Genomic DNA, 12,101 nt, shown 5'->3' with positions numbered 1-12,101 from the left:
ACCAGCAGGTCTGCCTCTCCCTCCTTCCCTGGGGCTGGGTCTTTCTCCTGCTGCCAGGAGAGCTGGGAGCTCTGGCAGTGGCCCCAGCCATCCCAAAGGTGGCTTAGGGAGGTCCATGGTGACACGCACAGGAGCTCGTAGCCATTCAGCAAAACCTGACTGGTGCTTTGCTCTGCTCTGTCCTGCTGCTCTCAGAGAGCCAGAGGTGAATAAAGGACAGTAGTGAAATGCAACTCCAGCCTTTAAATTAAATCTAGCTCCAGACCTAGCTCGAGGCACTCACGATTTCATGCTGGAGGAAAGCTGGCAGAAGTTTCTGGCAGAAGTCTGGATTTAGTTTCCAGAGATGAGTCCTTCACTGATCAGGTTCTATGGGGGTCTGTCCTTCCACACACACACTGGAGGTGAGGGTTGCTCACACTGCTCCCCAGGTGGCATGGGGAAGAGACCCTGGCTTGTCTCACATAAACTATCAGACAGCTGGATGAATTCTTATGATCATCACTGGAACAAGTTTTAACAAATTGTCATAGCGGTTGTTCCAGTACACTGAGTTCGATCCCATTTCTCTCCCTGGAACATGCTCTCATTTAGATTGTACTGGGGAACGGGACCTTTGTTGTTTACTTTCTAAAAATAGATTTTGTGGAGGATAAAATTACATCAGCCCAAGACAATGATGAAAAATGAGAACAAGGAAGAAAAGAGAAAAAATCAAAGCCAAGGCCCAAAGCCTCCCCGGATTTCAGCAAATTTGGAGCACTGCTGTGATGGCTGAGACACCTCTGGAGACTAAACCTTTGACAAGGCACTTAAATGTTTTAGCCACATGGTTTAGCTGAAGGGAGGCAGCTGAGACTGGATATAAGCCAGCAGGAGTTTCTCATTCTTTGTGTCGACCCTTCCTTCCTACTCCACCAAAAATACCTACATACACAAATATTTAATGTGAAGCCAGAAATTAGTTTCTAAATATACCATTGGGATTTGCCATGCTTATAATTTGTTTGGCACTGATAATTACATTGTACATTTTTCCAGCTTTACTTAAAACTGTGTACTGCTAACCCATGCATTTAATTATTGCTCTGTGACTGCTACAAGGTTATTTATTAACAAGTTATTTTATCTTGATACAGTGGATCTTTTCTCTTATTCCCTTCCTTAATGTTGTGTTATTTTCATCAGAGAAATTTCTGGGAGCGAATGCAAATTGCGGAGCTCCACAATCTTGCTCTCCCCTACTTTGCTATTAGTATGTCAGTATGCTGAATGCTGATGTGTCTCCAGTGCTGCACCACTGTAATGATATATCCTCTTTTATATGTGGTTGTCAGCACAAATAATTAGACCTAAAAGTTATAGCTGAAATATAATCCAAAAATGGCAAGGCCCTGTTTTGGAAATTGTCTATAAAATGTCAGCACTCAAGGATACATTGGGAGCATAAATAGTACAGCATTGTTTGAGCACAAGATTAGACTGTAAATGCATTTTTTCTGGTTCCAGTTTTTCCTCTCCTTCTGTTGGTTCTGTCAATAGGTTGTGAGACTTCAGCAACTGCCTTTCTGTTTGAAGTCCTTTCGTAAAGTGATAGCATTGAGGAGAGATGAAAGGTGTCTACACATGAGTAAACCATGCAGACCAATGATCGTATTTGAGGATAGCTCCTAAATTCACTTCTTCCTGACTTGGAGGAGGTGGTTCCTGAGGAAGGCAGGAGTTTTGGGGGCAAGAACACACCCTGTGCACCAGGGATCCTTCAGCTTGCCTGCCTCGAGTACTGAAGTTGGACAGTCTCACACTCTCAAAGATGTGTCCCTACATCACACACTGCTGTTTATCCCAGTTGGGAGGTTAGAGCAGAGCCCCCCAACCTTGTCTTGTCTGTGCTGGGACCAGGGAGGAACAGCAGACCAGGCAGTCCTAGTTGTCCTTCAGAGCAAAAGGGACTTCAGGCTGCTGTTCCCTCTTGCGGAGGACAAGCAAAGGGGAGAGGATGACAGGACAGTGGTGCAGGACCTGAGCAGCTGGAATTGCCTTAGAGAGGAGCAGAGAAGCATGCAGAACACAAGCACAGCTTTCCACCACCGTGGGGCAGCACCCAGTGAGCCTGCCACGGGGTGCCAGGAAGGGGAGAGATGAGGCCCAGAATTAGCTGCTGGGTAGGCATGGTTTAAAGGAAACCCTAAACAGAAGTGGACAGTAGAGGTGCCTGGATCTCTGCAAACCAGAGGGAGAGGTGTTGGCATAGTTGTCTGCTAAGCTGTACTGTGGCCAAGGCAGCCAGCAGGAAAATTTGGAAATTTGGTTTCCCCTTCTCTAGCAGCGCTGCATGACTTTGGAAGCCTGGGCAGTCCTCTTGGCACTGTTGTGTTTCTAGCAGAGCCTCACTGGATGCCAGCAGTGTCTCAGCACGTGAGAGGGACTAGCAGCACCAGCCTGAGAGCCCTGAGCTTAGAGCCTACAGCTTTTGCAGACAGCAGCAGGGAGGAGGGTCCCTGGTTCTCCAAAGGGGTAACTTCACCCTCGGAGGGAACCTGAGACGTGTGGAAACAGCCACTCCCGTGCTGAAAGGAGCCAGGCAATCAATTGAAGCTCTTTGCTCTCAAGGCAAGGAATGTGCATGTTAGTGCATGCTGAATTATTAACATTTCTCAGCCTTTGTGGCTCTAGTGTTGCTTGCTCCCCTCCTTCCCCCCTCTGAGTGGGAAACCAGACTCCACACTGTCTTTTCTCCTGGTCCTGTGAGATCCAGGGCGTGGGCTCAGGTTGCGCTGCACTCACTGCTCACTGCTCTGAGTTTCACTTCACTTCCTAAGGAATGCTCTCAATGGGGAAATATGCAGAATAGTGGACTAGCACAGAGCACTTACAATGCCTGTTCTCGGGATGAATTATAATGAATCTCATTTCTGACAGTCTGCAGGTTTAACTAAACCCCAGAATTATAGTATTGTCCATTGAAATAATTTTAATATTCACAGCAGTTTTCCCTATGCTGTTCTTGCAGAACCTCCAAACCACCTTCTTCTGATCCTTATCCAAAAAGAGGATTTAAAAAATTATTGCAAATTCTAGTCAAGAAAATTGTAATTAAAAGGGAAAATTCATTGCTGCAGAAAATGAAGAAAACAAAATTTTCTGGAGCATTTAAGGTAGCATCGTCGACTGTGCTAACCCATGTGATTTGACTTGTAAATTGGACAGAAATTCTGAGAATGCTGCTTTTTGAGGATTTACACTGATTTAAATTATTACCAGACTCCTATGCTAGAAAAGCAAGCAACTTAAATTGCTGGCTTGAGCCTGAGGAATGTGTTGATGGTGCTCTGCAAGCTGCTGTGAGAGCTGTGCCAGCTCTTGCTAATGCTAACTGACAGCATCTCCCCTTCTCCCTCTGTACTGACTGGGACAAGAAGCTGCCAATTATCCCCCAAGAGGATGGGAGGCTGATGGAGCCCGTCCCTTCCTTTGCACATACTCCTGACAGAGCACTGTCTGGGCCAGATCTCTTACCGAAGGCACTGCCCTGACCTCCTCCCACCTCCCATGTAGAGAGCTGACCCCTACACAGGGCATCCATTTTTAGCAGCTGGGTGCCGTGGGCACTGCTGCTCTCTGGTGCGGAGCAGCGAGCCCAGCTCAGCAGCTCTGCCGGTGTGCAAATGAGGGGAAGACGGCTCAGCCGTTCTGGGTTGCAGACAGGCACCACAGAAGCCTGTTCAACCATTCTGTTGCCAGACTGGAGAGCTGAGGCTCTGCACAACGTCCTGGCATCCGCAGGCTGTGGTGTGTGGGAGGCACAGCCCGTGTCAAGGCTGCTGAGGGGTCTGTACTGTTGGATCCACAGGAGAGTTTTCCTTGCCATTCGTTGCTTTTCTAGGCACGGGAATGCACCAACCACCTCTGCTGCTCCCGTGTGTGTGGCACAGGGGAGAGTGACTCCCCTTCACCCTGCAGAGCGCTGCTGCAGGGCCCCCAGCCCCAGTGAAGTGCCTGTCCCTCCCTGCAGGGGGGCAAGCCATGGTCAGCTGCTGACATCCCTCGGGAGAGACAGCACAGCCCCCACAGGTCCTGCCTCTGTACAACACATTAGGGGTGACATGGCTCCAATGGGACTCACACAGCCCCAGGAGCACGCTGAAAGCAGCTGCTTGACATGGGCACGCAGTGTGGGGTGCAGGGGAGTCTGTGGCAGCCTGTGCTGCCTCTGGTCTCACAGGGCTGGAAGTGAAAATCTGTTTGTGCATGCTGGGCTCTGACTTTCCTGCACGACCTTGTGTCCTCCAGTGTCTTGTTTCCCCAGGTCCTTGTATGTGAGTACTTGTGCGCCTTCCCTCTCCCTGTCCTGCCCTTCCGCCGCTGTCTGTCTGACTCTGACTCCAGTGCCTGCCAGCCTGTTTGCCTTGTGCATGTGTGTGAGTGCTGTGCACACCTATGGCATTATCCTCAAAGTTTGCTTTTTTTCTGTTTTAATACAGCGTGGGTGGGTGGGTTTGCTCCTTTGGCGGGGACAGAATTTGAACAGCTTCTACCTGGAACAATTTGACACCATATTCATTGGAAAATAAACCTGACTCTTAATGAATGGTGCTGGGATGCTTTGGTTGGAAATACATGCCATCATGTTAAACCATTGCCATGTCCATCAGGTTAAGTCTGTATTCTCATGACTGCATAGCATTTGAGTACATTTTCAGTTCTGTCTCGTTTGGGGAGCACTGCCCCATTGGTCAGGTAACACTTCACTGGTGATTGCTCATGTAGATATTGATTTGAGATTTAATAATTGATTAAAAGAAGCATCCAGCAAGACTTTGGATTTATATACTCAAAAAAAAAAAAAAAAAAAAAAAAAAAAAAAAGGAGGAAGTTATCCTTACCCTGGCTGGTAAGGAGCTAATGAGCCCTGTTTTGTCACTGAGAAGATGTGTAGTACACACACAATGTTGACAGTATTGTCTAATTTATCACAAAGTCTTAGCTCTGTTGTACATGCAGGTGTGGGGGCTTCTGTGTTCAGTATATTTCTGCAATCCTGATGGTTTGGGGATGAATCATCAAAGAGAGCACTAGTGAAATTTGATTTGGGTAGAGCCAGCTTGGCAAGCGGAGCTGACACCTCTGCGGCTCACGGGGCTGTCAGCAGCTTTGCCGTCTGCGGAGATGCCGCGGTGGCAGGAGCCAGGCCAGCAGAGCTGGGAGTCCAGGCCCCATCGCCCATGGGGCCGGCTGCACCCCTGGCCTGTTGTGAGCTGGCCCTGCTCATGCTCCTGCCCCATTCCCACCTGTCCCCAGTGCTGTGGCAGTCGCTGCCCCACCTGCCCAGTGCACGGATGGAGGAGCAGAACTGGCAGGGAGAGGCTCCTTGGAGCCGGTCAGTTGTGACCCCAGCTGCTGCTCCAGGGTTGCCTTTCCAGTGGACGAGGCCAGAGGGGAGCAGAGCTGCTGGGCAAGACACATTCAAGCAGTTTCCCTTTTTAACTACAGACTAAAATGAGCTTGCCCAGAGGAGACAAAGATTTACTGAGCACAGTTGTTTCTCTACCCTTGCTTAAATAGGCCCATAACACTAACCCTGAAGAAGGGACCTCATTTCTCAGTGTCATTTTCCTGACGGGAATGCATATGGCAGGCAGCTTTAGAGCTTTATTGTAGCTGAGAGTTGCTTACAAATAAGTCTTGAATGAAATACCCAGCAAGGGATTGATATGAAGAGAAGCTGTGCAATGCAATAAGGAGGAATACATCTCCCAAAGAGCTGCCACGAAGGTGGGAAAGGTTCTGCCAGCCCAGCTCTCTTCTGTCAAAATGGATATGATCTCACATCTGTCAGGATTAGTTCTCTCCTGCCCAGCAAGGTGATCTCTTCAGGCCCTGACAATGTCATGCAACTCGGGTGACTATTTTTTCTGAGCCAAGGTAGAACCTGAGTTACATTTTGAAAGGAATTATATTTTATTTAGCAGCACACGTGTGCTAATTCAAAAAGCAACCGTTCTGCTGCCCCTGCCCAAACCCTGTGAGGTTTAGGGAATGGGCTGCTTTGCTCCAGAGCTAATAAATTGAGCAGGTGATTCCGTTTTGCAGAGCTTCAGTGGGCCCTGCGCAAAGTGTGTGACTGGCATTTGTGCATGCTCTCTAATTAGAAGGATGTAATTTAAATGGAGGAATGTTTCATGTTAGTAATATGATTTCAAAAGGCTATGTTTGGAGGGAATGGATTGAGCCATCTCTTAATGAGTTCTGCAAATAAGATGCCAGTGGCTAAGGAAGGAGAGCAAAGTGTGTGCAATTTGGCAAAGTAGTGAACATCTTTTGCACTTCATTTTATCTGTCCTGAGGGATAGACAGGCGAGAATGTTGACTGCCCCTCATGTACCCCCGCAGTACTCTGCTGGTTCTGTGACCCTACTAGCTGTGTCCTCCTTGTTTCAGTGCGGCGTGTTGCTCCTCGATTCTCTATCCCTCCGAGCAACCACGAGGTGATGCCTGGGGGGAGCGTGAACCTCACCTGCGTGGCAGTAGGTGCTCCAATGCCCTACGTGAAGTGGATGGCTGGCGTGGAGGAACTGACCAAAGAAGATGAGATGCCCGTCGGTAGGAATGTCCTGGAGCTGAATAACATCATGCAATCTGCCAACTACACCTGCGTGGCCATCTCTTCCCTTGGCATGATCGAAGCCACAGCCCAGATCACTGTCAAAGGTAAGGAATTATTACTTGGAGTGTTCCTACTTGAGTTTCAACAGTGTAGCCCTTTGCCAAAGTTTCTTGGCTGCAGCCCATTTACTGCTCTCTTCTGTGACTTTTCGAGCTTGCAGGGGAGGTTCCCAGACCCACAACTTTGTTTTTCTTTGCTCACAGTATGATGATATTTGCTCTACAGGTCATTTTATCTCTCCCTGCAAGTGGCATAGTAGACAAGCTTGTGTCAGGCCAGGTCCTTGTTATGCCATGAGAGAACCTTACTGAGTCTGTGTTTATCTCAGCAATGTCTGGCTTGTTCTGTGCATCAGCAGGACCAGCTCAGCACAGTGGTGGGCCATGGGCTGTCTTGGGGCAGGGTCTGTGAATGTCTGCAGTCAGAGGGCTGTTTGCACGCCCTTGCAGTAAGGGTGACACAAGAAGGTCAATCCCAGCAATGTGAAGTGTCCTTGAGCCTCAACAAAGTGAGCATCCTCCCTCTCTGCAGGGAGGAGCTATATGTGTTCATTTGAAATTCGTTACATAATCCTCTGTAAATGTCTTCTCTAACTGCTCTGCCTCTTTCCCTTTCTTTTTCTTCTGTTCCTGTCCTTGAGCTGTACTTTCTGCTGACATTTCACAAGTAGCTTTGCCCCAAAGAGGATATTGTTGCCGATTGCTGAGTGTAGGATAGCCCACCCACTAACAGGAGGCTGAAGGTGTCCTGCCTTCCCCATCTGGGGACTGTCAGAGCTACAGTATCCCTTTCCTTCTCTGCTTGCTGTTCATTTGTATCTCAGATTACTACAGATACATCATATTTGAGTCTATCTGTTCTTGGCAGGCCCCTTCCTGCACTAAGGCCACCTTTAGCACAGAGTTCCTGCCTGAACAAATCAGAGAATTGAGTGTTAGCCCTCTCTGACCTGGAGATAACACCCAATTCTCTTGGCTACTCAGAGGATGCTTTTAACCTTAGCTGCAGCCAGCTCCCTTTACTCACAACATCTGCTTGTTAGTACTTTTTCCAGCCTCTCTTTTCATACAGAGCACAGCAGTTGCCTTGCTATAGTAGATACACAAGAGTGTATGGAAATAAGGGCCATGATGGGATGGTGGTTTGGTCTTAGAGGGAAGAGGTGGGAACTGCACTATTGGTTCGCAGCATTTACCTCTTTGTAGCTGGAATGCCTTTGCCTTGCTCCCTCACTGGTAACGTGATGCCCCAGGATGGGGAGCTATCTGCTCCTTTAGCTGTTCATCTTCCTCCTTGTGTCATCTGCTTTTTCCACACCTTTACTCTGGATATCTTACTGCCTCTGTCCCGGACTCCTTCACCCAGTGTTGTTTCTCCTTTGCTTGCTGGCAAGCAGAGCCTTTTCAGCTCAGACAGGAGAGACAAGATTGCACAAACTGATTGCACTTGGGTGTGTTGAAAGTAGCGGATCTGCCCCTGCTCACATGGAGACTGCACACCCAACAGCTGTCAAGAGTCAGACTTGTAGCTCTTCAAAAGAAAAGGAGTTTCATCTGTCCTTGAAAGGCTGCCAGTTTCTAGGATGCTGTAGGAAATACGTTTCTTCAGGCCATAATATTGTGCAGGTTGGGTTTGCCCTCCCTGAGTCCTGCATGGGTAGTGGTGGGGTGTCTGGCTGTGGGTAGTGTGCCCTCCCATGCCAGTTCAGCTCCTGATGATCTTCTCAGTATTCATGTTACAGTGGCACTGGAGAAGGCATTTTCTCTGGTACTCAGAGCAGGTGTGCCCTGTGCTAAGGAGCTTGCCTTCCTCAGCTGAACCATGTGGAAACTAAAAGCCTGATGGCTTTGCCAAAGAATGAAATTCTTGAGGATCTAAATTTGTGTTGAGCATTTTTCCTAGTTCCTTGTCAAGCATGGCTGCATTACAAGTCACTAATGACTTTTGAGTGGTTTGTAGGAGGTTTAAACTTACTGTAGACTTTAATTCACTCATTGTACTAAAGTATTTGTGTACTCTGCAAATCTCTCTCACACACACTCATTCTTTTTCTTTGTTCTTGTGGTAAAATGGCAAATCTGGAAATGTTTGCTTGCAGTAGTTGTGTTCTCATTGACACTTCAGAGGTGTCATTGTCAGAGTTCTTGTGTAACAGTTTATTGTCTGGTTGCAGTTTGACACACCACCCAGTGAAATAGTGGATATGAAAGTCGGTAATTTCTCTGGCTGTATCTCTCCTGCATGTACTGTAATACTGACAAAGCACTGCCCCATCAACCCTTCTAACAGCATTGTCCATGAACTCCCTGTGGCCTAAGATACTGCCTCACTGGAAGCAAGAGCATAACGCCAGATTACTTTCGTGCTCTGTTTGCTTTACTGTATCCCTTTGTAAAACAGCTGTGCACCTGGCTGCTGGGGCCAGCCCAGCCCAGCAAGCACCTTCCCACTGTGGGGTGAACCCCCATGGCAGAAACATTCCTGCATCCCCATTGAATTACTTTTATTTAGCCTGCTGCTGGTAAGTGCGTCAAGCACATCTAATAACATGATTGCTCTGTTTATCCTTCCATTAAGAACCACTTCAAGCAATATATGGTAATATAAAAATGCATGTTATAGAGTATGAAATGATTTCTGCCTTTTAAAGAAGAATGTTAATGGGAGGTGGCAGCTCCATTTTTATCCCCGTGCACATTGCAAGGTTTGAGCTGACTGAATTATTTAAATCACACCTCTCTGCCTTCCAATTGCAGCACTGCCAAAACCTCCAACAGAGCCATTAGTGACTGAAACGACAGCTACCAGCGTGACCCTCACCTGGGATTCAGGCAACTCTGACCCCATTTCATATTACGTCATCCAGTACAAGCCCAAATCCCTGGAGGGCCAGTTCCAGGAGGTGGATGGTGTGGCAACCACCCGCTACAGCATAGGTGGGCTCAGCCCCTTCTCAGAGTATGAGTTCCGGGTCATCGCAGTCAACAACATCGGCAGGGGCCCCCCCAGTGAGCTGGTGGAGGCCCGGACAGGAGAGCAGGCTCCTTCAAGCCCACCCCTCAAGGTCCAGGCACGGATGCTGAGTGCCAGCACCATGCTGGTGCAGTGGGAGCAGCCCGAGGAGCCCAATGGACAGATCCGAGGGTACCGCGTGTACTACACCACCGACCCGCACCTGCCTTTGAGCATGTGGCAGAAGCACAACACTGACGACAGCCACCTCACCACCGTGGGCAGCCTCATCACGGGCACCACCTACAGCATCCGCGTGCTGGCCTTCACTTCGGTGGGCGACGGACCCCCCTCGGACATCATCCAGGTCAAGACACAGCAAGGGGGTACGTATGGAGTGGGGCAGCATGGCTGCATAGCCGTCCCCACCGTGTGCGGCTCCGCTGCGTGTCTGGCCTGCAGCAGGCATCACAACTGCACTTGGTGCTCAAATGATTGCATGTCAGAGATGGTGGGGAGGCATTCCCACCCCACAGCCATCGGATTTAAGATGTCAGATTGTCCTGGGGAGTTGGTATCAATCTCTGTACAAGTAACAGCCCACAGTTTTATCTGAGATACGGTGGCTGAAAATACAACACAAAGTCCTGGATGTGGATGTTGGCACCTGTGTAGCTGCTGGACCCTTCTGGGGTCTGAGTGCATGTGTGGAAGGAAGGAAGGATCTGGGATGCAGTCGGGGTCTGGAAGTGAGCATGATCCCCATAGTCACCCACCTGAGTGACAGAGGTGCTTGCTGGTGGCCTGAGATGTTCTAACAGCACAGTAAAGGGAAGAAGGGCTGTTCAGGCAGAAATGAAAGAGGATCCTCACAAGGTGAAACGCTGACTTTGCTAAGTCATGCATCTCTTCTCGCCTCTTCTGGCTCTAACCATGTGTTTGTTCCCCAGTTCCTGCCCAGCCAGCTGACTTCCAGGCAGAAGCAGAGTCTGATACCCGCATCCTGTTGACATGGCTGCCCGCCTCTCAGGAACGCATTACTAAATATGAGCTGCTGTACTGGGAAGGGGAGGATGGCACGCAGGTGAGGATCCTGCCTGGCAGCTCTTGGGACTGAACATGGCAATTTATCAGCTTGGGAAGGGTGTGTGTGTGAGCCAGAATGGTAACAGAGCTGTTTCTTTGTATTTCTTCTGCCTCAGTGGTGTGCAATAGGAACATGACATTCTGGTTTCCATGTAAGAGACTTCAACAGTGCTTGTTGACGCCAACAAAGTAGTGACTGGTTTGGGACTGGAAAGGCTCAGAATGCTTGACAGCATCCCTGAGGCATGCTTACTGCTGGTGCCTGTAAACAGTAGCACTTCTGGGCAGGTCTGAAATGGCCTCCAGCATGTGTCTCTGGCCCCAGGACTGGTTTGATGTAAAAAGCAGATTGAAGGTGGGCTAGAGAGAGCTCTTCCACATTTACTGCAGGTCCCTAAAGGAAGTCCAGTTCAAAATATATCAACGGTGGTGCTGGTTTTAAGACAGCATAGCAGGAATTGTGCCATGACAACATCACAGTGTCCCATGGTCCTCTCCCTCTCCTCTTATTGTAGTGGCATGAGAGCTGCCAAAAATAAGTGCCCTTCAGGTGAAGTGTCAACAAAACAAGCCCTTTTCCATCAGTGTTTCAGTGCATTAGAGATCCCAACTGCTACAGGTTAAGGGCTTTACTCTGTTTCACAGGCAATACACTGTCTGTTGGGAGAAACAAACTTGTGTGTCCTGTGCCCCTTCTCTGAACTTGTATAGCTGGACCCAGCATTCCCACAAAGCTCTCAGGCCAGTGAGTGCAGTCTGAACACCAGGCAGAGTAGCCTGGCTGTGGCAGAGGTGTGCTTCCCTGCAGAGTCCTGGTGTGTCACCCAGAAAACTCCATGCTTTAGAGGGCTGCCGGCAGGTTTGGTGGCATGGCTGTGACTTTGTGGGCCCAGAATGGCTGTGCGGTGGCTTTTTTGCATCCTCCAACTACACCAAATAATCTGTTTTCTTTTTTTCCTGGCAGCAAAAGGTGGAGTTTGACCCAACCTCCTCATATGCCGTGGAAGGTCTCAAACCAGACACTTTGTACAAGTTCCGTCTGGGCGCCCGCTCAGAGCTGGGGGTAGGAGTTTACACCCCCACGGTGGAAGCCAGAACTGCCCAATCCAGTAAGTGCCTGACATTCAACACTGCTGGAGACAAATCAAAAGCAGTCCAGTTTCCATCTCCTGGGGACAGAGGAGCCCAGTGCTTCTACCCTTGGGGGTTTGCAGGGATGCTGGCATGCAGTTTGCTAAAGGGAGTGGGAAAAGTCTGCTGGGGTTTGCATCAGGGCTCTTTGACAGAGTGGGTGCACCCAAGGGGTAAGTTGTTTCTTCCTGTCCCTTTGATCATACTGTCTTTCCCTAAGGGTAAATTCATAAAAACTGATGGAGGAGTAAAACAGGCTGGGAAA

At 49.0% G+C, this 12,101-nt stretch overlaps 1 protein-coding gene across 4 annotated transcripts in view; it reads left to right on the top strand.

The window, feature by feature from the left end:
- Nucleotides 1-12,101, top strand: part of PTPRF (protein tyrosine phosphatase receptor type F) — a 376,154-nt gene that overhangs the window by 295,614 nt on the left and 68,439 nt on the right. For all 4 annotated transcript variants that reach the window (XM_063407253.1, XM_063407256.1, XM_063407252.1 and 1 more), the window contains 4 exons: nucleotides 6,442-6,711; nucleotides 9,424-10,005; nucleotides 10,570-10,703; nucleotides 11,670-11,814. In XM_063407253.1, the coding sequence (XP_063263323.1) occupies nucleotides 6,442-6,711; nucleotides 9,424-10,005; nucleotides 10,570-10,703; nucleotides 11,670-11,814 (1,131 nt within the window). The remainder of the gene's footprint in view (nucleotides 1-6,441; nucleotides 6,712-9,423; nucleotides 10,006-10,569; nucleotides 10,704-11,669; nucleotides 11,815-12,101) is intronic.

Source organism: Prinia subflava, chromosome 10 (genome assembly GCF_021018805.1).
Source record: "Prinia subflava isolate CZ2003 ecotype Zambia chromosome 10, Cam_Psub_1.2, whole genome shotgun sequence".
Taxonomy (NCBI): Eukaryota; Metazoa; Chordata; class Aves; order Passeriformes; family Cisticolidae; genus Prinia; species Prinia subflava.
Note: the sequence above shows the minus strand (reverse complement) of the source record. Positions and strands in the feature narration are given on the sequence as shown.